This window comes from Urocitellus parryii, chromosome 3 (assembly GCF_045843805.1).
Source record: "Urocitellus parryii isolate mUroPar1 chromosome 3, mUroPar1.hap1, whole genome shotgun sequence".
Lineage (NCBI taxonomy): Eukaryota > Metazoa > Chordata > Mammalia > Rodentia > Sciuridae > Urocitellus > Urocitellus parryii.
Window position 1 is genome coordinate 211574506 of NC_135533.1, and position 24436 is coordinate 211598941.

At 55.0% G+C, this 24436-nt stretch overlaps 4 protein-coding genes and 2 non-coding genes across 6 annotated transcripts; 2 read left to right on the forward strand and 4 right to left on the reverse strand.

Moving 5' to 3' along the window:
- Positions 1–5040: 5040 nt before the first annotated feature.
- Eif3g (eukaryotic translation initiation factor 3 subunit G) lies at positions 5041–9408 on the forward strand. The gene is made up of 11 exons (XM_026399705.1): positions 5041–5122; positions 5263–5309; positions 5685–5768; positions 5928–6016; positions 6155–6214; positions 7246–7350; positions 7445–7634; positions 8368–8475; positions 8598–8734; positions 8817–8923; positions 9292–9408. The coding sequence occupies exons 1-11, from the start codon at positions 5103–5105 to the stop codon at positions 9305–9307; spliced, it is 963 nt and encodes a 320-aa protein (XP_026255490.1). The 5' UTR covers positions 5041–5102; the 3' UTR covers positions 9308–9408.
- A 295-nt stretch (positions 9409–9703) lies between these two features.
- P2ry11 (purinergic receptor P2Y11) lies at positions 9704–12249 on the reverse strand. Its single transcript, XM_026399838.2, has 2 exons — positions 12231–12249; positions 9704–10803 (listed from the first exon to the last, which is right to left on the reverse strand). Exons 1-2 carry the CDS (start codon positions 12247–12249, stop codon positions 9704–9706), a joined length of 1119 nt encoding a protein of 372 aa, XP_026255623.2.
- A 349-nt stretch (positions 12250–12598) lies between these two features.
- On the reverse strand, positions 12599–16408 carry Ppan (peter pan homolog). Its single transcript, XM_026399697.2, has 12 exons — positions 16347–16408; positions 16088–16258; positions 15613–15714; positions 15370–15420; positions 15093–15263; positions 14195–14271; positions 13887–13994; positions 13667–13790; positions 13501–13579; positions 13264–13393; positions 13037–13194; positions 12599–12957 (listed from the first exon to the last, which is right to left on the reverse strand). Exons 1-12 carry the CDS (start codon positions 16362–16364, stop codon positions 12740–12742), a joined length of 1407 nt encoding a protein of 468 aa, XP_026255482.1. The 5' UTR covers positions 16365–16408; the 3' UTR covers positions 12599–12739.
- On the reverse strand, positions 14072–14151 carry LOC113190535 (small nucleolar RNA U105B). The gene has a single exon (XR_003301786.1). It is a non-coding gene; the product is annotated as a small nucleolar RNA U105B (small nucleolar RNA).
- Positions 15483–15568, reverse strand: LOC113190533 (small nucleolar RNA SNORD105). The gene has a single exon (XR_003301784.1). It is a non-coding gene; the product is annotated as a small nucleolar RNA SNORD105 (small nucleolar RNA).
- Positions 16409–16522: 114 nt separating the features above from the next.
- Positions 16523–24256, forward strand: Angptl6 (angiopoietin like 6). The gene is made up of 8 exons (XM_026399696.2): positions 16523–16602; positions 17320–17424; positions 18522–18605; positions 20918–21500; positions 22167–22344; positions 22853–23040; positions 23122–23392; positions 24053–24256. Exons 4-8 carry the CDS (start codon positions 20925–20927, stop codon positions 24241–24243), a joined length of 1404 nt encoding a protein of 467 aa, XP_026255481.2. The 5' UTR covers positions 16523–16602; positions 17320–17424; positions 18522–18605; positions 20918–20924; the 3' UTR covers positions 24244–24256.
- Positions 24257–24436: the final 180 nt, after the last annotated feature.

A 24436-nucleotide genomic window follows, 5' to 3' on the forward strand; every position in this document is an offset into this window, starting at 1 on the left:
GGCTCAGCAGTAGAGTGCTTGCCTAACATGTGTGAGGCACTGGGTTTGATTCTCAGCACCACATATAAGTAAATAAAATAAACAACCAATGACAAGTAAAAAATAACTTTCAAAAGCATGCAAAACTAATCCATGATGTCTGATATGCTAAAACCATGAAAGTGTGGAAACAAATACCATAAAACAGGCAGCAGTGACCTGTGGAGGTGGGTTGTCGTAGGGACTTATAATGGGAAGAGGCATGGAAAAGTCTTGAGTGTTGGAAACATTTCATATTTGACCTGGGGTGGTGGTTATATGGAAGGCTTATTTTAAAATGATTTATGGAGTTTCACTTTTCTGTATATTTGTCATATTTCATAATAAAGAAGTTAAAGGCAAAAAAAAAAACAACTGTGGGTCAAGTCGGGCACAGGGCTGCACACCTGTAATTACAGGGACTTGGGAGGCTGAGACAGGAGGATCTCAAGTTCAAGGCCAACCTCAGCAACTTAGTGAGGCCCTGTCTCAAAATGAAACAAATAGAAAGGGCTGGGGATGAGGCTCAGTGGTTAAGTGCTTCTGGGTTCAATTCCCAGTAACAATCAATCAATCAAGACTGGGTCCTGGGCTGGGGATACAACTCAGATGGTAGATGCTTGTTTCGCAGGCACAAGGCCCTGGGTTCAGTCTCCAGCACCACAAACAAAGACAGGATCTTGCTAAATTGCTGAGGACCTCACTAAGTTTCTCAGGTTGGCCTTGAATTTGTGATCCTCTTGCTTCAGTCTCCCAAATGGCTGGGATTACAGGTGTGCCACCACACCTGGCCTCGTCTAGCTGTTTCTGATAGTTCTTTCTAGTAAATGACTTGCATGTAACTTCACGTCTATGTGCTATTAAAGATTTTCACAGGCTGGTGTCATGGTGCATGCCTGTAATCCCAGCAACTCAAGAGGCTGGGGCAAGAGGATGGCAAGTTCCAGACCAGCCTTGGCAATTTAGCAAGGCTCTAAACAACTTAGTGAGACCCTGTCTCAAAATAAAAAAAAATAAAAAGGGATGGGGGTGGGTATAGCTCATCAGTGAAGCACCCCTGGGTTTCATCCCCAGCACTCCCCCCAAAGAAAAGGTTTTCAGAAACTAAGCGTTGCGTGGAGTTCAATGATAGAGTCTGTGCCTTGCATGTATGGAGCCCTGGGTTCCATCCCCAATGCTACCAAAAGAAAAGAAAAAAAAAAAAAAAGAGAGAGAGGATTTGCACAAATTGGTTCTTGTAACATTTTACAGCTTTCTTCCTACACTTAGGAGGAAGAAAAGGATCATCTCTATCCTCTGAATGTTATCTTAATTTTTTTTCTGGTACAAACTCAGGGACCCTCGACCACTAAGCCAATCCCCACTGGGCCAACCCCCAGCCCTATTTTGTATGTTATTTAGAGACAGGGTCTCACTGAGTTGCTTGGCGCCTCGCCATTGCTGAGGCTGGCTTTGAACTCACGATCCTCCTGCCTCAGCCGCCTGAGCTGCTGGGATTTTAGGCATGCACCACCGCGCCCAGCTACCTTAATTCCTAACCCTTACCTTGACTTTTTAAATTTTCTTTTACATAAACACAAATAGATCTACCTTCTTCAAGGCCGCCCAGCATTTCCCAGGGGATGACTTTGCTCACCATAATCTAATTCAAGCAACCCTTGTGGACAAGCAGACAGGGGCTCCCAGGGGTGGTACTATGAGCCACAGGGCACGCACATTTACAAGCTTGCAGGTTAAGTTATTAGCTGACTCAAAGCAAAATTCCTAGGGCATTATATGTTTTTGAAAGTATTGCCTAATTTCCATCAGAAGAACTATCATAATTTTTTTTTTTTTTTTTTTTTTTTTTTTTGGTGGAGCTGAAGATGGAGCCCAGGGCTTGGTGGCTGCTACACCCCCAGACTGTGTTTACATAATTTTAGACACTAACGTTGTGTGTTGGTGTTATATCTCTACATTCTTACTACACATGGATAACACAAAACTTTAAGTTTTGTCCATTGGCTAGTTTGTTTGGATTTTGCATTTCTTGGAGTAAATTTGAGTAAGCCTATACAGTTTTGTTTTGTTTTGTTTTGTTTTTCAGTGCTAGGAATTGAACCCAGGGTCACTCTATCCTGCCCCTGGCTGCTTGCACAAATTTTTACTGGGAATTTGTGTAAACTTTATATTTTCATTCATATTGCCACACACCACCCTCCTAAAAGACGACTGAGGTTCCCCCTCTTTCTTAGACCGCTTCCCAGCCTCCTTCCTGTTCTGCTAATTTCCCCTTCCACATTGCCCCCTACTGGCTACCCAAATCATTTTTCTCACAAGAACCTATGGTGGGGCTGGGGACGTGGCTCAAGTGGTAGCGCACTGGCCTGGTATGTGCAAGGCACTGGGTTTGATCCTCAGCACCACATAAAAATAAAGATATTGTGTCCACCTAAAACAAAAAAATAAATATTTTTTTTAAAAAAGAACCTATGGTTACCACAGGGCGCCTCTCAAAACACTTCAGTGACTTTATGCCTGCAAGGATGAAGAACAGTGGCCCACATCTGTAATCTCAGCAACTCAAGAGGTTGAGGCAGGAGGATTGCAAGTTTGGGGCCAGCCTCAGCAACTTAATGAGGCCCTAAGCAACAGCGAGACCTTGTCTCGAAATAAAAAATAAAAGGGCTGGGGATGTGGCTCAGTGGTTAGGCACCCCTGAGTGCAATCGTTGGTACCTAAAAAATAAAAAAGCCCTCTGATTTGGTTCTCACCTCTCTCCAAAAGTGTATTAGTTGAGCACTTACTATGTGTGGAGCAGTCAATGTGTGTGTTAATGATTCAGGATGAAACAAAGCAGGCAAATATTTGCTTTCTCTAGCTAGCATTCTAGCGCAGTGTTTCATGACTTTTTCCTTCATTACTGCTTTCCTAAGGAAAAATAAATGGAATTATTTTCTAATTGAATCTAAATCAGTAAATTCGTTTTAATCTAATTACATTCAATTTCTTCCTGACAATAGATATTAAATCCTGAGGGTTGTTTTTTTCTGATTTTTTTTTCTGTTAGGGTTGACTTTGGAGGTCCAAATATATTTAAGATTTTTTTCCTTCTCCATCCAAGAACCAATTTTGGCCTCCTGGGGTGTCCTAATGCTTACACTGAGAATGTGTGTTCTTAGAGGGAAAACTGACAATGAGTTAATGAACACAATTCCGTCAGAGGGCTGTGGCTGAATCTCAGGGAGAGTGTGTGCTGAGAAGGCATAAGTCCCTGGGTTCCATCCCAGCACAACATTAAAAAAAAAAAGGTATCAGAGACCAGGGTGTGGTGGCGCACGCCTGTAATCCCAGTGGCTCAGGAGGCTGAGATAGGAGGATCACAAGTTCAAAGCCAGCCTCAGCAACTGAGAGACACTAAGCAATTCAGTGAGACTCCCCGTCTTTAAATAAAATACAAAATAGAGCTGAGGATGTGGCTGAGTGGTCAAGTGCCCCTGAATTCAATCCCCTTCCCTGCCCCCCCAGAAAATGTTATCAGCGAGGTAACAATGCTACAAAGAAAGAAGAGAGAGAGGCTGCAAAGGGGCCACTTGACATTTTGTCATTCAGATAACGGTATTCCATAGGCTGGGGCTATAGCAGGCTAGGCTTGCCTCACATGCACAAGGCCCTGGGTTCAACCCCCAGCACTACAAAAAAAAAAAAAAAAAAAGTAACTTCTTCCTCAGATAAGGGAATTCCTCCCCAGATAAGGAGAAACAGCCCAGGCAAAGGGATAATTTCCTCCTTACAGTGCAGCACAGAGTGTAGGGTTGCGTTCTTTGTCTTGCAAAAAACAATTTTTTTGTTGTTTTTGTTTTGGTGGCACTGGGGGTTGAATGTCTTGCAAATTTGAAGAATGAAACCCACAGACACAGGGTGAGGGCAAAATAACCAAAATAACTGGATTTATTAGAGTAATAGAAAGCAGAGCTGCTGAAGTGGGAAGGGTCCCAAGAGAGGGACACAGAGAGTGGCTGCTGTCCAGGGGTTAATGTGAACTACAGGGTTAAGGAAGCCAGTCCCTGACCTAATCCCGGGTAAGGCACTCAGAGTCCACAAGCTCCTCTCACACCCTCTGGTTGTCCAGTCGGGTTACTGTGCCTTTATTTGGTGGGGGTCTGGGTACGGGGCAACAGATGTCTATCAGTTTTTCTGCTTCCACAGGAATTGGTGTGACCTTAATGAGGCCTGCTTGCAGTTTCTCAGCCCTGTTACACAGAGACCTGACCTGGAAGGGGCTCGAATTTCCTTTTTACTAATTTTATCCCTTTTCCTGCCTTATCAGTAGCTGGAATACAATAATCGTTGCATATGTGAGCATTCTTATTATTGTTAATTATTATTATTATTATGTGCAATGCTGGGGATCAAACTCAAGGTCTTGAGCAGGCTAGGCAAGTGGGCCTTGGGGCCACTTCCTAGTACAATTAGTGAGGTTTTTAGCCAGATGTAGTGGCGAGCACCTGTAGTCCCAACTGCTGAAGGAGGCTGAAGCAAGAGCATCATTTGAGCCCAGGAGTTCCCGGCCACCCTGGGCAACATAGCAAGATCCCATCTCTTAAAAAAAAAAAAAAAGTGAACTTTAGATCTGGAAGCGGTGGCGGGGACTCAGCGGAGGCTGAGGTAGGATTGCAAATTCAAGGTCAGCCTGGGCAATTCAGTGAGACCTTAAAAAAAAAAAAAAAAAAAGACTGGGCAATTGTAACTCTGGGGTAGGTTACTCCTGAGTACAGAAAAAAAAAAAAAAGACTCGCTATCCTCTCCTCTCCTGTTTTTTTTCACCCTGTTTTTTTCTTTTTCTGCCTTCCTGCCTTCCCTCCCTCTCCCCTCCCCCGCCCTCTCTTTTTCTTTCTTTCTTAAGTCCTGAGATGGCATCAGCTCCGCTAACTTTACTTACCAGCGACCTGGGGCGTCTGCCCCTGGCGTGTCCACCTCCGTCCGCAGGGGGCGCTGTGGACGTGAAGACCGGGCTACTCTAGCCGGCGGCGGAACCAGAAGTTTCGTTCCCCCGCACTTCCGCCCTCTGGCCCGGGCTTAAGCTGCGTGGGGAAGACTTGGCGATGCCGACCGGAGACTTTGAGTGAGTACGGGGTCGCGGAGGAGCTCTCTGGAGGCGATCGGGGGGATTCTGGGGAGTGTTATGGGGCCGAGATGTGCCAAGGCCGCGGAGGGTGGCCCTCACTGACCCAACCGCCATTCTCCGCAAACTTGTCCCCGCAGTTCGAAGCCCAGCTGGGCCGACCAGGTGGAAGAGGAGGGAGAGGACGGTGAGTGTAGCGGGTCGCCCTGGGTCACCGCACTGCCGCCTGTTTTGGTGCTCCCGCTCCCTCCCCGCGCCGTCCTCCTCGGGTCCTGCCTGTTGCCAACTCCCATGTCACTGCCACAGTCTTCACAGCTGCTCCCTACTCCAGGGAGGAAGTTGGAAAGCCTGCCTTTGTACTAGCGCCTGGGTGACTTTATGGCCCGCCCCCCACTTTCATGGCCGGGATCCTTACCCTTGCCACTGCTTAGGGTCACCACCCAGCCGGATGCCTGGCCAGCCCTTTGCCCTTGGTCCCGCCTTCATCAGCTCCTGGTGTGGAGTTGTCCCAGAGGTCCTTTCATCTTAGCTTAGACCTTTCTTCCCACACTCCCTCTGACAGACAAATGTGTCACCAGCGAGCTCCTCAAGGGCATCCCTCTGGCCACTGGCGATACCAGCCCAGAACCTGAGCTACTTCCAGGAGGTAAGTGACCTCTTCCTCTCTACCGCTGGGCTATGTAGTTGTCTCCCCCCTCACCCCGGTCTCTCTCTGTCACCTGGAACTCTTGTGTTTCCCCAGCCACATTCCCACCTGGGTCTCCATTACCCAGGGCAGTCTCCCTCAACTTTTCCCTTCTCCCAGCTCCACTGCCACCTCCTAAGGAGGTTATCAATGGAAACATAAAGACAGTGACTGAGTACAAGATAGATGAAGACGGCAAGAAATTCAAGGTGAGGCTAGAGTGGTGACGGAGGGTGAGTCCCCAGGTGCTTGGGGGCACATAGATTGGGTGGGTTGATGATGAAGATCCCCTGGTCCCAGGAACTTTGGAATGCAGGAAGCCTGACACTCTCCCCTTTCATCCACAGATTGTCCGCACCTTCAGGATTGAGACCCGAAAGGCCTCTAAGGCTGTTGCAAGGAGGAAGGTGAGACCCTCCTTCCCCTGTTTTAGGAACTGACCCAGGAATTTTCACTGTTGGAGGAAGGGTTTAACTGTTTGCACCTGTGTTGTCAAAGCAGAATTGAGCTCTGAGTATTTTCGCATTCTTCTGGGGCCTTGAAAAGAAGTAGACAGTATTAGATTCTTTTTTTTTTTTTTTAACCTCTCGTACCAAGGATTAAACTAAGGTCGTTGCATATGCTAGCCAATCACTCTACCTCTGAGATACATCCCCAACTTTTTTTTTTTGGTATATGTTATTAGGAATTGAGCCTAGGGGTGCTTTACAGTTGAGTTGCACCCCCAGCACATTAACTCATTTTTTTTTTTTTTAAAGAATGTTTTTTGAGATAGGATTTTGCTGAGTTGTCCAGGCTGACTTCAAACTTGAGATCCTCCTGCTTCAGCCTTCTGAGTAGCTGTACTTATAGGTGTGTGCCACCACACCTATCCTGGGGCTATTCTTATTCCTCTTGGACTGTCTACCTGGAGGAACTAGCCCTCCCTTGGGGTGGCATAGCAGCTTTCATTTACCCAGGATTCAGGGCTTCTGGAAGAAGTAACAGCATTAAGTACATTTAATACACTTTGCTCTGCACTTTGTGCCAGACACCATGCCAGGCACTGATCTCCACAGCAGCCCAGGGAGCATTTGTGGTCCCCATTCTATAGGGGGTAAGTTGAGGCTCACTGTTTAAAGTCTCTCAAGGTTCCTCATTCTGAGTGACCCCCCACATTCCTGAGCATTGCCTCCTGGCGGGAGCTGGCCCAGCAAGCTGCCCTGGGAATTGTTAACTATGTAGTTGGCTCCCACCTCGCCCTGAGTCTCTGTCACCTGGAACTCTTGTGTTGATTGAGAGCTGTTCCTGCTTCCTCAGAAATGGGAACAGTCACTGTTCCCATGATGGGGAGGTGTTTGGAGAGAGTAAAAATGGGGTACTCTAGGTAGTGGTAGGCCTGGGGTGCCCCAGGGTGGGACCCCAGTCTCTATCCTGACCCATCCCTCTCTGAGCCTAGAACTGGAAGAAATTCGGGAACTCAGAGTTTGACCCACCAGGCCCCAATGTGGCCACCACCACAGTCAGTGATGATGTCTCCATGACATTCATCACCAGCAAAGAGGTAGGTGGGGCTGAGGGTGGGGCTGGTGCCCGGGGTGGTGGTAGCAGGGGTGAAGCAGCCCCCTCTGAGCTGCTGCCACCTGCTTCCCTGCCAGGACCTGAACTGCCAGGAGGAGGAGGATCCGATGAACAAGCTCAAGGGCCAGAAGATAGTGTCCTGTCGCATCTGCAAGGGTGACCACTGGACCACCCGCTGCCCGTACAAGGACACACTTGGGCCCATGCAGAAGGAGTTGGCAGAGCAGCTAGGCCTGTCCACGGGCGAGAAGGAGAAGCTGCCGGGAGGTACGGCATGGCCTGGGGTGGCGCGGGGTGGGATTGGGCACCTGGAGAGTCCTGGGCTGTCCTGGCTTTGTGTGTACAGGTGCTGTCCCTTTTGTAGCTGTCGTCTCCCACTTAACAGCATCCGTGGCTGTGCTCCATTGGGCCTGTCTCCTTGTTGGGGCCCTGTGTGTGCTCAGACACTCTCAGTGGTGGTACTCATGTCCACACCTGTGTGTGTAACTGCACTGACTGTGATTGGGATGTGGCTGTCCCCTGTATGTGACTCCCTGACTGTGATTCTCCTCACCATCGTGACTTGAGTGTGTGTGTCTGTGGGACTCAAGTGCCTGTCTGAGGTCTCGGCCCTCCAGCCCACTGGGAGCGAGCGAGTCTGGATGTCCTCTGGGGGCTTGTATGCAGTTGCACTTGTCACTTGCCATGTGTGGAGCCCTTGGGAACTGTCCCTTTCCATGTGACCTTGGGCTGTGGGTGCCTGGGACTGCATTTGCCCTGTGAGCCCTTGCTCTGCTGGTGTTACTGGCAGGGTGCTCAAAGAGTATCCTCTTCCTGGAAGTGATCATGGTGTCATTGTGGACACTGAGGCTCTGAGAGGCCTCAAAGTGACCGGCCTGATGTCTGTGGCTTGGCAGATGGTACCTGCGTCTAGGCATGGTTGGATCTGGGTGGTCAGGCAGATCTGTCACTCTGTTGGCACGTGGCAAGGCTTCACTGGGACCGTACTTTGGGTTTGCAGAACTGGAGCCCGTGCAGGCCGCACAGAACAAGACTGGGAAGTACGTGCCACCGAGCTTGCGGGATGGGGCCAGTCGCCGTGGGGAGTCCATGCAGCCCAACCGCAGAGGTGAGGGGCGTTTGGGTGCCAGGCTGGCTGGTAGACGCCTCCCAGCACCCTGTAATTACCCCTGCGTTGTGGTTGTAGGGTGGGGCCTTCCTCTCATAATCACCTGTTCCCTACCCGCACAGCTGATGACAACGCCACCATTCGTGTCACCAACCTATCCGAGGACACGCGTGAGACAGACCTGCAGGAGCTTTTTAGGCCCTTTGGCTCCATCTCTCGCATCTACCTGGCTAAGGACAAGACCACTGGCCAGTCCAAGGTGGGTGGGCAGTGGCGGGGGTGGGCAGGCAGGTGGACGGGCGCTGTCCTGGCTCTGGCCACTGAGCCTCGCCTTCCTCCAGGGCTTTGCCTTCATAAGCTTCCACCGCCGGGAGGACGCCGCACGTGCCATCGCCGGGGTGTCTGGCTTCGGCTACGACCACCTCATCCTCAATGTGGAATGGGCCAAGTAAGACCCCTGCTGCCCCAGACCCGCCCCCTCCCTGACACAGATCACACTGAGGCTGACATGGGTCCCACCCCAACTGAATCGTCAAGGCTATTTTGAACTGGCCTTCCTTTATTGTCATTTTTCTAAAAAACCTGGCAGAGAGGCCATCAGACATTAGTGACAGACAGCTGCCTTGCCTGGGACCCACCACCAGTCTGGCAGGCAGGGCCCAGCGTGTGACCCATAGCCTGACTCCTCCTGTGCCCTGCCACCACACTGCCTGGCCTCCCCCCTCCCCCAGAGCCCTGCTGTTTGTGGTGGGGGGGGGTCTTGGGGTGCCATCACGTCCCGTATTTTGTTGTCCTCACCACTTCCTCCCTCTCTAGGCCATCAACCAACTGAGCCGCCTGTCACCACTGCCACTGCTGTCCAGCCTAGACCTCTGTGACGGAAAGGAGCCTCCAAGAGCAGGGGACTCCAAGGGCATTAAAAGGCTCAAAGCACCCACGTGTGTCCTCCTCATTCTCGCGTGCCTCCTCCCTGGGGTGATGGCACCGGCTTTCCAGGCTGGTGTTGGCCCCCTAAACCCGCGGGGCCTTCTTGGGTGGGTGCTGTGGGTGAGGAATCCATCGTGTGCTGGCCTGGGCTTCAGCTGTCCCACCCTGGCCAGGGGCACAGGCCTTTCTCTAGGGAGGCAGTGGCAGCTCGGAGGCCTCTTGGTGCGTCAGGGCCGATGCCTGCTGTGCTCTGGTTCTCACTCTAGTCCTGTCCCAGTGCCTGGTGGCGAGAGCAGGCGGGTCACAGGCTCAGCTCAGAGGCCTGGGGTTCTGGGGTTCGGAGATTGTCATTATCAAGAGGCAGGTCTTGGCCAGGAGTCTTGCTTTCTGGGTGGCCTCCGACACACTGTGGGCAGTTTTGGCGACAACAGCTCAGGCTGGGCACCACAGCCATGTAGAGCAGGGGATGTATGCAGATGGCCAGGGGCACAAGGCCCCGCATCACCTGGAAGCCCAGATAGGGCCCCAGCTCCAGCGCCCCCCTAGCCTGGGTCTCATTTGCAAAGCCTGGGCAGCGGGTGTACCAGCGCTGCCGGGCATCCACGTTGAGCACCCGTGTGATGTGATAGGGCATGTAGGAGCTGGCGTAGAGGACTACACCGCTGGCCACCAGCACTGCCACACGTAGCTTCTCGCCTGCTGTCATACCATGGCTGCGAAAAACGGCCCACCCCAGGGCACTATAGGCCACCAGGGAGAGCAGTAGTGGCATGCCACCACCCAGCCCTGCCAGTACCAGGCTGTAGGCTTTGTAGGCTGCAAGCTGTTGGTCATCTGCTGTCCCCAGGCACTTGATGCAGGCCTCAGGCCTGTCTGTGCTGCATGGACCTGCTCCCTGCTGAGGCCTCTTTAGGCGGGAGAAGCTGAGCATGGGGGCGGCCAGCAGGGCTGCCAGGGCCCAGCCAGTGGCACTGATGGCCCAGGCATGCTTGGGCCGCAGGTGGCTGCGGGTGAAGAAGGGGTGGACAACGCCCAGGTATCGGTTGAGGCTGATACAAGTGATGAAGATGACACCCCCCAGCAGGTTGCAGGTGAAGAGGAAGCGCTCCAGGCGGCAGGCTATGTCCCCATAGCGCCAGTTCTTGGGTGGGTAGAAGTAGGCGGCCAGCGGGGGCAGCGTCAGGGCATAGAGCAGGTTGCTGATGGCCAGCTGGGCAGAGAAGACCACAGCTGGGTTCCAGGGCCGCTGCTCCCGACTGCCAAAGCGGTACAGGGCCAGGCCATTGCCAGCCATGGCCACCAGGAACTCAGCCACCAGAACGGGCCAGAGGAAGTCCTGCTGGTAGCTACTAAGCACACGGTCAGCAGCTGCTGTGAACTTCTCAGGGCAGGACTTGTCACCTGTGGGTGGGGGATGTGAACAGCTGAGCTCTGTCCTTCCTCAGCATGGTTCCTGCTGCCCTCAGCCCACATCTGCAGTGAGGTTGATTCTTCCTGCTGGGGCCTGTGTGCACCATCTCCCGAGGTCCTCATGTCCTGCAAGGGACACCAGCCTCGGCTCCTGCTTGCAATGGAATCTGGCCCAGAGTCAAGAGATTCTATTACTTAGCTGATGAATTCACTGGGTCACGGAGGACCGGCTGAGCACTAGCAGAGGGCCAGTGCTCTCATGGTGGTCTGCATGTAGGTCAGCAATGACTACCCAGAGCAGAGCCGTGGGCCCCAGGGCAGAGGAGCAGGAACCTCAGGGAGTCCCCAAACTTACACTAGTCCTTCTTGAAGTCGAATCTATCAGCAAGTCCCAGCAGTGCTACATCAGAATCTGTCCCTCCCTAGCCCCTTCCTGGGCCAGCCCCCATCATCTCCCACCTATACCAGCCCTGTGAGCCCTGGACCTCCAGCTTCCTGCTCCACCTTCCGTGTCCTCCCTACAACCCAGAGGGTGCCTGTGAGCACCAGAGGGAGGTCTCACCCCTCACCCGCACAGGCCTCCATGGCTCCTGCTTCAGAAAGGTCAGTTCTGCAGGGGTTAGAACTCAGCAGAAGAGCATGTTCTTGGCTTGTACAAGGGCCTGGGGTTGACCCCAAACATCCCCCCTCCCCTCCAAAAATAAAGTTCCATCCCACAAAGCCCTGAAGGAACCATCCCTCCCACTCTCCCTCCCTCGTGTACTCTGCAGCCATGACTCCCTACAGCAACCCCCAAACCACCAGCTTCCTGGCTGATCCTTAAGACATGTCCAGCCCGTGGGCCTTTGCACTGGATGTTCTTCTTGCCCAGTTACTGAGTCACCAGCCAGTCATGCAAGTCACCCTCCCTGCTACCCCTGGAATCTGACCATGTCTGGAGGAGGACTGATCTCCCTCACGTCGGACGTGCATCGCTCATGTCCTCCGGCCCTCTTTCCCTGCTCTTTTCCATAGCCAGGTTATCTTCTTTTGATCATAATGAACATTTCCACCAGAATCTCCTCCAGGAGGGCAGGAAGCGCCACTGTGTCATTGTCCCCAATACAGCGTGGGGACCACATGCCGCAGAGCTGGTTCCGATCCCCTTGTGTGCTCCTCCCTCAGCCTTAGCTTTGTGATCTGAAAACTTGGCCTGTTCTGTGTGGCAGGCTGGCCCCTAGCTCTTGGGGATGCACAAGCCCCGCTCCAGCCCAGCCTGCCCCTCAGAAGGCTCTGAAGCCTCCTGCCAAGCACCTTTTAATCCTCTCCCCTCTTCCTAAAGATCCTTGGCCAGCCCCTCTGTCACCACCTGGGTTGAGCAGCCTAACTCCTGCCATGTCTCCACTTGACCCTTAATTAGTCCAGCACTTGCTCCTTACCTGAGATGGTGGCCGCCATGGCCTGATCAGCCAGCCTGTGGCCCGCCACCCACGCCAAGCCCTGCTGAGGCTCCACCCGAGTTACCAGCAGCCCCTCCCTCAGCCTGCAGAGCTGGTCAGACGCCCAGCTTCCTTCCTCATTGCACCACAGCAGAAGGTAGTCTGCTCAGGGACCTGGGGGAGGGGAGACCAAGAAGGGCCCAGTGCCTCAGCACAGGACACCATGGTCAACCACCGGTCCCCTCACTGCCCGAGGGGGTACATGCACCAGGACCTGGGGCAGAAACCAGGTTGGCCCTGGTTCCTAGGCTGTCATGTTGGGCACCAGGTGCCCCTGATCCATCCAGAAAGCAGACTTCAGACACCCGCCAAGTTCAGTCTTTATTGACGTGCGAGGGTGGGGGTGGGGGTTGGGCTACCACTCCTTTATGAAAGGAAACCGAGGGCTGCACAGGGGCAGCTCTTTTGGGCCCCAATCTGGGGCATTCCATGCATCACTGGGCTCAGACTCAAGCCCTTCTCTTCAGTGGCCTTCCCCGGCTGCGCTCTCGGGCAGCCCCTCTGTGCCCCTGCTTGCCCTGGACTCCCGTGGGTCTACTCTTGGGCTTCAGAGGCCTCCGGCCACCGTCCTGACCCCTGTCTCGGTTAGGCCTCCGCTCCTTCACCCGCTGCTTCTTGCCTGGAGGCCCGGTGTGCAGTCTCCGCTTGGTCACCCTGGGGAACATGTCTGTGGGAAGACAGTCGTCAGGGCCCCCAAGGACCAAAAACATGTCCTGGGTGCCCAGCTGCAGGACCCTGCCACGCACCCTCATCAGGCTCCTCGCCCACTGCCTGGCGGAAATATTCCGCTTCATCTTCTTCCTCCTGCTGGCCAGCCCCCTCGGCCTCTGGGGGCACCCCTGGGTCCTCAGCATCACTGTCCCCATCAGCACGAGCTCTCTTCATGCCCGCCAGGCTCTTCTTCCTGCAGGAGATGGCGTCAGCCAGCCACCTGGTGGAGGGCCATCCAGCCCGCCCAGCTGTCCACACAGACCTGTGGGCCTCCCGCTGCTCCCGCTTGCGCTGGACATTCTGGTTCTGCTGATCCTGCCTCTGGGCCTTGAGCCGCAGCTTCTCCTCCTTGGCTGCCAGGATGGCCTGCAGCTCCTCCTCCGTCTTGTGCACTGAACAAGAGGACACAGGTCACCAAGGTCCTGTGTGCTACAGCACCACAACCTACCCTGGCTGGCCTCGTATCCCTGAACCCGAGCCTGGCCACCCCTAGCCTCACCGAAACTGTGGAACAGCACGTTGCCCTCCCCGACGCCCTCTTGGATCTTAATGAGCTGCAGCGTCATCCGGGGACCAATCTGGGGGGATGGGGGATAGAGGAAGAGTCAGTTCTTCTTTGGGGCTGGGGGCTGCCAGAGAAGGTCACCCCTGCCACCGAGCATCACCTCTGTGAGCCGCACTGCGCTCTGCTGGGCCCGCATGTTGCCCCGTCCTGCAATGGCCTGGGGTAGCTCAGTAATGTTGTGTTCGCCATCAGGCTCCGCCTCACTTTCTGAAAGCCCTGCACCTCTGTGGGGACACATGGGACTCAGCAGGTGATCAGACTCCAGGGACAGTTCTAGGGCCCTTGGATTGCAGTGACCTCCCACCCTGAGCCCTCCTCACGTGGCCAGCAGCTCACTGATGTCCTGCAGGCGACTCATGTTGGGGAACTTTTCCTGCAGGAGCTTCTTCATCCCCCGACTTGCACCCACGGGAACCACTTTGATGCTACTGCACGGCAGAAGTGGGATGGGGTAGGGGTGACGTTAGGTCACAGCGTCAGAACCCACTCTGCGCCCCTTGCCTCTGGGCAGTGCGTCAGAGCGTTTACTTTGAGACTGAGCAATCACGGAGTCTCAGCAGCTGTGCTGTCATCAGTCGCACAAGGAGGCCTGGCCCTGCACCCCCTCACTCCCTCTCAGAGCACTCACTAATGGCGGAAGTCCAGCTCCTGGGAGTCAGCATTGTAATTGATGAGAAGGCAGCGCTTGATGGTGTTCAGGTTCACCTAAAGGAAGAGAAGGGACCCAGTGAGCTGCCTGTAGCCTGCACAACCCTGGCCAAGCAGGCCCCACGCCACTGGTCATGCTCCAGGAACCTCATGTTTGGGTGGGGAGCACTGGTGATGCCATGCAGCTGCTGGTGCTGCAAGTGGTGCCCACATCAGATTCCCTATTGAGCAGGAGAACTGCTGCCAACATGGACTAGGGGCTGGGGCTCTGAAAAAAAACTACAGTCCTACTGGGCACGGTGGCATACGACTGTAATCCCAGCAGCTCAGGAGACTGAGGCAAGAGAATCCCAAATTCAAAGCCAGCCTCAGCAATTTAGCAAGGCCCTGCATCAAAATAAAAAAGGGCTGGGAATGTGGCTCTGTGGTTAAGTGCCCCTGGGTGGTTCAATCCCTGGTGCCAAACCAAACCAAACCCTATAGTCCTTGGCCTAGCATGCCCAAGGGCCTGGGTTTAATCCCCAACTCTGAAGGTGGCGGAGTGGGGATGATGAGCCCCAAACAAAACTCCAGTCCTGCACTCTTTCAACCCCCCTCACCTTTTTATTTTCAGACAGGGTCTAAGTTGTTCGGGGCCTTACTAAGTTGCTGAGGCTGGCTTTGAACTTGCAATTCTGCTTCAGCCCTCTGAGGTGCTGAGATTACAGACACGCACTACTGTGCCCAACTAGTCGCACACTCTTGATTCTAACCTCAGGCCACTGACATCTCTGTAAACCTGTTTCCCCTCTATCAAATAAGGTCATTAATAAAGGGCTGGTGGTACCCATTCCATGACCTATCCACCTACACCTGCCAAGTCAAGAGGCCCAGCCTACCTTGTGCACGTTGATGGAGGGGAACAGGTTCTGGAACATGGTGGCCATAAGCTTCACATGCATGCCGTGAGGTCCAAAGTTGTTGAGTACCAGGAGGGGAGGGTGGGCAAACTGCTGCTCATGCATGCGGTGCCTGCGCAGCGAGGAGACCACATCGCGCACCAGTGTGTACTGCAAGGCAGGATGGGAGTGGATGATTATCACTCACATGTGGCAGGGGCCATCCCCAAGCCCAGCTCCTACCTAACACGGCCCCTGTACCACCTCCACCCCTCACCTTGTTGATCTGGAAGGTCAAAGTGGGGCCTCCTGGGAGCCGCATCAGTTTCTGCAGGAGAAAAGAGGATCAGTGCGGATGCAGGTATTCAGCAGGGGCAGGGCAAGTGGGAACCTCTGCCTGTCTCTTCAGAGCGTTTACTTTGAAGCCAGAATCATGGCAGCTCAGAGGCACAGGGTTTCATCATGAGAGACAAGGAAGGAGAGGGCTTGGGGGAGATGAAAGGTGTGGATGCCCACTCACAAAGTAGACACTGGTCTCTGTTTTGCTTAGGATCAGGAAGTGTGTGACCCCAAGGGGCCCAGCCACTGCCACACAGTCCTTCAGCGAGTTCTTCTTACGGATCTAGAAATTACAAAAAGGAAAAGAAAAGAATAGCGATATTCCTCACTGACCACGACAGTGACCTTCAGCTGAGGGTCCCGATCGCTAGAACCAGGGTTTAGTTAAGTGCCATCTCTGCCCCTTGCCTCCTATGCACCTTTCATTAACAGATGAGCAATCAGAAGCCCAGTGAAGCCTTGCCCCAGGTCTTTCAGAGAAGCTACGGTTTGCTGTCCCCACTGCCCAACTAAGCCCCAAGCTAGATGCAGAGACCCTGTCCTCAGGTAGGTCCCGTTCTCCAGTCGGGACACAGAGGCCTCCCGAGGTTTCACAGAGCCGGCCCTCAGCCGCGATGACGGCCCAGGGTGGGTAGAGGCGGGCTGGCTGGGCAGACCTGCAGACGGGTGGCGGTGAGCGGCTCCATGACCCGACGCACGTCCAGGCTGAGCTGCCGGACGCTGCGACCCGCACTGCCCCGCGTGAACACGAACGAGTGCGGTTGCGCGGCGTAAGCCTCGAGGTTGCGGAGCCGCGCCTGGGCGCGCGCGCGCTTCTGGTGCCGGGACTGAGGGGGCGACAGACGAATGGTGAGCGCCGCGGCCTCCGCCGGGACCCCGCCTGTACTCCCCGCTCCCTCGGCCGCCGCGCCATACCCTCCCCGATTGCCCCATGCTGCCGTCTATTCCACGAGGCCGCCTCTCCCGGCCACTTCCGGCGCCGCGCTGCTCACTTCCGGCGCCGGAGCCGATGGCGTCATCGGGCGGGCCTGCGCACTAAGTGGCCTCGAGGGGAGCGGGGGCGGGGAGTAGGAAATCTTTGGAGGGGTTGCTATGGAGACACCGGTGCCTGTTTCTACGGAAACCAGGGCGGGGTCGAACAGCTCCGGGCGGCGGAGAAGCCTATCCACAGGTTCGAATCCCGCCCGGGCCCATTTCGTCCAGCGGCGCCATTACGTCTCCACTTCGAGGATCCTACAGTACCCCAAAGTGAGGGTGGAACTGTCTGCCGTGGGCTGCGAGCCAAGAGACGGAATGTGCACACAGTGCTTGACACCTTGGTACCAGGCACTTGGGAGCAGCCAGAGAGGGAATCGGGCCATGGCGGTTTTTCATTCTCGTCCTGTCGGCCGATGGGCTGAGGATGGAAACTCCACCTCAACTTCCGGAGACTTTGGGCATGGCGGGCGCTTCGAGAATAGTCCACCCCGCCCTCTTCCACCCAGAGCCCGGGTCTTGGCCTCAGCCTCTGGCTTTCCCTCAAAACCTCGCCTGGGAGGGGAGGCCACCCGCCCAGGCCCTCTCACGGCTCCCCCAGCCCCTGCCCCCTCCCCATCCTTTGTCCTCCCATCTCGGCCTCCCTTTCCTCCAACATCTGTCGTCTCCATCATCAGTCGGTTTCCAGCCTTCCCCTCTCCTCTCCATCGTTTCCCTGTCTCTCCCTTCTCCCCAGGTCTCTCCACTCGGTGGCCTCTCTCCCTCCCTCAGTCTGTCTGTGACTTAGGAGGTTTCTCCTCTCTCTGCTGCCAATGGGGACGCCGGCGGGGGCTGAGGGTGGGGGGCCCAGCCCCGGCCCAGAGCCCAGCCTGGCAGCCTCGCTCAGATCTGGGACAACCATTTCCTCTTGCAGCCCCGGAGTCCACTCGGGTTACTCCAGGAGTTCAGGACGGTTGGAAGTGGGGAAGGAGGCTGCTCCCCCGGTGCTGGGCTGCTGGCCGGCAGGGCCTTCATACAGGTCAGGGGCCCCGGCCGGCTTCCGGGGGGGCTCTGCATGAATCTCTTTCTACCTCTGAGAAATGACTGCATGGTTATTTCCTCCTGTTCTGTCCCTGTGTGATTTGACTTTTGTGAAAATGTGACCCAGTGAATGAGGGACAAACATTCATGGTTTGGCAGATGGGCATCTGGGCGTTGCTGTGTGCCGGCTTGGTGTCTCTGTGCTGCCTGTGTGTGGCCACATGTACCTGGCGTGTTCATGTCTGAGGGGCAGACCCGGACCTACAACCCGTGGATATTTCCCTTTGAGTTTCACTGGATGTGTGCCTGTGTGGCCATATTTTGAACATACAATTGTTGCCTAGATCTTCGTTGTGTTTCTTGTGTCTTTTGTTCTTTTTTTGTGGTGCTGGGGATGGAATCCACTGAGCAATGTCCCTAGCCCTCGTTGTCTTTGTGGGTGTGCCAGATGAACTAGTGGTCATGTGTACATGAACTTCATTTGTCTATCTTTGCTGCTTTGTGCAGTACTTTGTCAGTTTTGTTGGGTAACAGCACGAGTGTGTGTGTCTTTATTTTGTTATGCACATACATGTGTGTGACTGTTGTGTTGTGTGTGAGTTCAGGAGCCAAGCTATCTGGACTGAATCCCCCTGTATCTCTTTCTGGCCGTGTGAGTGCAGGCAAGTGGCTCACCCTCTCTGAACTTTTTCCCTTTTCTAAAATGTTGCTACACAGAGAATCTGGAGTGGGCTTCTAGGATTAAATGAGATAAAAGGTGTAGAGTTCAGAGGTGCGTCGGACACACAGTAGGTGCCCACTGATGCTCTCCAACATTATCCTTCTATGTGTCTGGGGCTGGGATCCTGCAGGTCCTACCAGGGCCTGCAGCCTCCCACGCGCTCCACTGGGAGGAAGAGAAAGGACGTCCAGGGCACTGACCTGTGTTATCAGGCTCTGGTGGCCTGGGCAGGGGGGTCTGGCAATTCTGCCTCAGTTCTCACGTGGGAAAGGCTAAATATTTACAGTTGCTCCACTCCCAGATTCTGGGGGCCGGGGGTGGTTACCAAGTCTTCTCTCTCCTTTCTCACCAGCCTCTCCCCTTCCTTAGCTCAGAGGCCCTCCCGGACCCTCGGCTTTTCCTCTGACTTCTTGTGCCTGCTGTGAGCTTCGCTGGATTCAGGGTCTTGGTCGTGAGAGGTAAGAGGTGGGAGTGCAGGTGGATGCTGATTCTCTTTGTCAGGAGACCCTGGCCTCTGCTTGGCTGGGCGGAGGAGGCTCCCAGGCCTCCTGCTCACCACCCCAGGCTGACAACATGAAAGGCGCTGGGTTTTACACACATTCCAGCTCCAGGGGATTTGGTCCATTCCTGTTGTGGGAGACTGAGTGTTGGAAAGCGCAAGAGAAGACCCTCCCGACCCTGACAGCTCTTTCTTGGTGTGTCAGTACAATAGCAAATGGGCCCTTCCACCACTCAAAACCCTTCCTGGCCCCCTCTGACTGAGTAGAACCCCAAGTCCTCCTCAAGGCCCCAAATACTGAGCACCCTATGTCCTGCTACCTCTCTGCCTTCATTTCCTGCTCTCCCTCTTGCTCACTCTGTTCCACACAGGGCTTCCCCTGCTGTTCCCTGGGCATATCCAAAGCAAGGTCCAACCTCAGGGTCTTTGCACTTACTGTTTCCTCTGCTTAGAACGCTGTTCCCATTCTCTCTTCCTTCAGGTTTTGCGCAAGTGTTACCCTTTCAGTGAGACTTTTCCTGATCTCTCTCTTTACGTCCCTTCTCCCCAGCTCCAGACTCTCCCTCTTCCTATCTGATTTTCCTCCTAAACTCCATTGCTCTGACTTCCCTGCGGGGTATTCCATAGTTTTCCCAAGGAAACTATTAGATCCAGGAGGGCAGAGGTTCTGTGTTTTGGTTGAGGCTGTGTCCCTGTTGCCACACAAACAGGCACTTAGGCAGTTGGGGTGGACTAGGCATACAGGTTCCAAGGGTCAGTAAGCACACACAGGCATGCATGTCCCCTTCTGAGACTGCAAAGGTGTGAACCCTGGTGGGCCTGGAGATGAAGGTGAGGAGGGCATAGGTGTGGCTTTGGCAGGGCCAGGGTGGTGGCCACAAGTATCCATTTGCCAGTAAAGATTCTGTCTGAGCTCACCTGCAGGAGCACTTGGAACACCTGGGGCTGGGGCACACCTGACCTGGGGGGGCTGGGGCCTGGGGAGGAGTACTAGGCACTATTTTAGGCACAGGATAAGGCAGCCAAGGAAACCCCAGAAACCCCCCGGGGAATGCAGTGGGGGTATGCAAATAAGTAGCAAGGAGTGGGGCATAAAACTGAAAAACACAGTGACAGGAAGTGCAGCCCAGATCTAGTGGGACCTGAACCAGGATGGGGGGGGCACGTTAAAATCCAAAGAATGTTGCATGTGGAGCTGACTGCAAATGCCAGGCCCTGAGGCAGGATCTGGCCAAGTGCTGTTCCTGGGTGCTTTGGAGGAGGTGAGGGCAGGGAGGGGACGAGGTAGAGTGTGTCACTGGGAGGACTAGGGCTTTCACGCTAAGTGAGGTGGGAACTACTGAAGGTTGAGTAGAGGAATGATAGGAACAGATTCCTGAGGTCAAGGTGTCCACTGGCTGCTGAGGGCAGAGTGCTGGAAAGGGGGGGGCAGGTGGTGTCATGAGCTGGGACCCTGGGGGGGGGCAGGGGGCTGGAGGAATTCAGGATCTAAACAGAGGCGCACAGGCTTGGCGGAGGCCTGGGTCTGTTATGAAGGGAAGCAGATGTGCTCACTCTGGGTTGGAGGGGAAGGGCTTTGTTACCAGACTTGCGCCTCCCCCATCTCACCACCCGCTTTCCTCTGCTTTTTTTTTTTTTTTTTTTTGAGGTGCTGGGAAGGCACCCCCGGCCTTGCACATGCTAAGCAAGCGTCCTCCCTCCGCTTTTGCTCCAGCTCCTTACATTTTCCTTAGTACCGCCGGCGTGGGCGACTCGGGCCTTTGCACTTGCGTTACCCTTGCCTGGGTTGCTTCTCTCCAGACTTTCCCACGACTTCCTGCCGTCACCTCCTCCTGGAAGCCTTCCCCTGTCCACATCCACCTCCTCTCAAACAGCCCGTGTGGACTCTTCACATCCCTCCCGCTCCGCGCTACCGTTATTTTTAGCACTTAGCACCGGCTGACTAATATACTCTACGAATCCTATATTTGTTTCTTGCCCACTAGGGCGGGGACTTTTGTGCTTTGCTCACGACTAGAAAAGAGTCTGGCACACAGTCGGCGCTCAATAAGCATTTGATGAATGAATGCAGGAGGCATTTTAACCGCAGGGCGCCTGGATCGGGAGCGGGATCGCCCTGGGGCGTCTCGGAGAAAGAGACGGAGACGGATCCCGGACCCGCGGCCAAGCAGGAGTGGACACACGCATGCCCGCGTGCGTCGCCCGGCCTGAGAATGGGGGGCCGGACGTGGGCTCCCGGTGCAACCGCCTCCTGTCCTCCCCTGCTTGCAGGAACGTCATGTCGGTGCCCCGGTTGCGCGCGCTGCCGCTGCTGCTCCTGCTGGGCGCGTCGTGGGCGCGGGCGGGCGCCCCGCGCTGCACCTACACCTTCGTACTGCCCCAGCAGAAGTTCACCGGCGCCGTGTGCTGGAGCGGAGCGGCTGCCGCACGACCCACTTCCGAGGCCGTGAACGCCAGCGAGGTGGCGGCGCTGCGCATGCGCGTCGGCCGCCACGAGGAGCTGCTGCGCGAGCTGCAGAGACTGGCCGCCGCCGACGGCGCAGTGGCCGGCGAGGTGCGCGCGCTGCGCAAGGAGAGCCGCGGCCTGAGCGCGCGCCTGGGCCAGCTGCGCGCGCAGCTGCAGCATGAGGCCGGCACGGGGGCGGGGCCGAGCCAGGGGGCGGAGCCTGCCGCTGCTCTGGCGCTGCTCGGGGAACGCGTGCTCAATGCGTCGGCCGAGGCTCAGCAGGCCGCCGCCCGCTTCCACCAGCTGGACGTCAAGTTTCGAGAGCTGGCACAGCTGGTCAGCCAGCAGAGCGACCTCATCGCCCGCCTGGAGCGCCTGTGCCCGGGGGGCGCCGGCGGGCAACAGCAGGTAACCAGAAAGCCTTTCTCAGTAGCATCTGTTTGCTGTGCACATCGTCTGTGAAATGGGCCTTCTGCAACCCCAGGATGTTATCCGCAGTTCCGAAATCCGAAAAACCTGGAAACGAGATTCCTATCTGTTCCTTTCATTACTTATTTGGGTCAAAATATAGTTGGGGCTATTTATAGCCTTTACTTATCCATTTAATGTGAATATTCATACGCTCCTCCACTCAAGCATATTATTACCGTGTACAAGGACCAGTGACCGGGTATCCCTGTCATTCAGAATTTTTCCATGCCATTCTGAATTCTAGAACATACTGGCCCTGGATTTTGCATAAAATATAGTTTCTCTGATAGTCCCTATCTTACGGTGTTGATGGGAGAATCTGTTAAATAGCAGGTAGGACATGCTCCTGTTATTCCAGCTTCACAGAGGAGAGTGAGGTGCAGTTGAGTTAAGCTCTCAGCACCAAAGAGAATTTTAGCCCAGCTCTATCTGTGCTTGATGACCAAGAGAGAATCTCCAGGGGGGGATTTAGGGCTGGGACGTGTCCCCCACCAAGTTCCTGTTGGGGCACTGGGAGAGTCTACATCCTCTCTGGCCCTGAGAGACCATGCCTCCTGAGCTAGGCATTGATGCAGTTGCACTTGACTTTTTCCATCGCCCCAGGTCCTGCCCCCGCCCCTGGTGCCTGTGGTGCCCTTGAGTCTGGTGGGCAGCACCAATAACACCAGCAGGAGGCTGGACCCAGCCCCAGAGCCCCAGAGAGACCAGACCCAGAGACAACAGGGCCCCTTGGCCTCTCCTATGCCTGCAGGGGCCCCTGTGATCCCTACCAAGCCATCAGGTAAAATGAGGGGGTCTGAGGAGCCAGGGGATCTCCATTGCAGTGTGGGTGGAAGGAAATGGAAGAGTCAAGATTTTCATGGGAGAGTCTTCTCATAGTGAAGACTGGAGGAAAGGCTGCTTTTATCTTATAATGAAACGCTTATATAAAGACAAAATTTCTTACTATGGTGTGAAAATAGGAGAGAAAATATGAGGGGAGGGACTCTCATTTTGATGAGGGGACAGCAGGTGGAGGACTGCTACTTGGGTGAGTGGAGTTGGTTCAGAGTCTAAGTTTAGGACATATATTCTGGTGAGGAGATGACAGAACTAAGAGCCCTGGGCTCCAAGTTTGCTCTTATGAGAGAAGGACTTTCGAGGTGAGGTGAGGAAGTGGCTGCTGGTGTTACTTGGATGAGGGAAAGGGAGGGCAGAATGTGTTTTGTGAGGGGACCAGTGAGGAGGAGGACTCTTGTTCTGCTGAGGAGTTGGTTGGCCCGGCTGTGCCTCCATCCCTGTGCCCTTAGGCCCGTGGCAGGACTGTGCGGAGGCCCACCAGGCAGGCCACAGCCAGAGTGGGGTCTACGAGCTGCGACTCGGCCGGCTCCAGGTGTCCGTGTGGTGCGAGCAGCAGCTGGAGGGCGGAGGGTGGACGGTGATCCAGCGGCGCCAGGACGGCTCCGTCAACTTCTTCACCACCTGGCAGCACTACAAGGTGGGCAGGCCCGGGCGGCGCAGGCTGGTGGGGGGGGCGCAGGGCACAGTCCCTGACCTCCCGACTCTCCCGTCTCGCCAGGTGGGCTTTGGGCGGCCTGACGGGGAATACTGGCTGGGCCTCGAACCTGTGCATCAGCTGACCAGCCGGGGAGACCACGAGCTGCTGGTGCTCCTGGAGGACTGGGGGGGCCGTGGGGCACGTGCCCACTATGATAGCTTCTCTCTGGAACCCGAGAGTGACCACTATCGCCTGCGGCTTGGCCAGTACCACGGTGACGCTGGAGATTCTCTTTCTTGGCACAACGACAAACCCTTCAGCACTTTGGATAGAGATCGAGACTCCTATTCCGGTAGGAGTTCTTATTCTGGAGGGAGGGTAGGGCAGGTGGGACTCCTGTTCTGGGTAGGGAATGAAAAGCAGTGGACAGGATTCCCCTCTGATAAGTATTGGAATAGGAAAGCAAGAGAACAAGGCTAGGACTTTTATTCTGATGAGGGGATGGGGAGCCTAGATTAGCTCTCTAATTAGAGGCAAGAATTAGGATTCTGTTCTCTTCTGGAGGGCATAGGGTGAGAACCAGGATATTCTCTCACTCTTGCTCTTTTTGTGTGTGTGTGCATGCACGTCCGCTGGGGATCAAATCTTGGATCTCACACAGGCTAAGAAAGCTCTTTACCACCGAGCTGCACCCACCCCAGCCCAGTCTCTTATTCTAGAAAGGAGGCAGGAATTTTTTTTTCCTGATAAAGGAATGAGTGATGATGACTAATTTTAAAAGTGGGAAAGGTGTGTCTTGTACTTTGGTAAGGAGACAGGGAAGGCATTAAGACTATTACTCTGAAAAACAAAGTGGGAGGCCAGGGTTTTTATTTTGGAGAGGAAATGGAGGATCAGGGCTTCTATTCAGTAAGACTGGGGAGGACCAGGGGATGGTTGGCAGATGCCTTGCACATGGCGTGCAGGGGAGGCTTGTTCAATCTGGTGAGGACACCCACTCTTTTCCCCTCAGGTAACTGCGCCTTGTACCAGCGCGGGGGCTGGTGGTACCATGCCTGTGCCCACTCCAACCTCAACGGTGTGTGGCACCGTGGTGGCCACTACCGAAACCGCTACCAGGATGGTGTCTACTGGGCTGAGTTCCGTGGCGGGGCGTACTCCCTCAAGAAGGCCGCCATGCTGATCCGACCCGCCAGGCCCTGACTGCCCGTGCCTCTGCCCGCCTGGCCCCGGGGCCTTTCCCAGCAGAAGACTAAATTGTCCTGGCCGCACCTTCTCTGTGGCTCAGTGCTGAGCCCGTCCCGGACTTTCCCACTGTGGATTTGCTCCCCAGAGCCCCAGAACGGGACCCAGGAGTCCCCCACCCGTGTCGCGGGCCCAGACAGCTCCCCAAGGG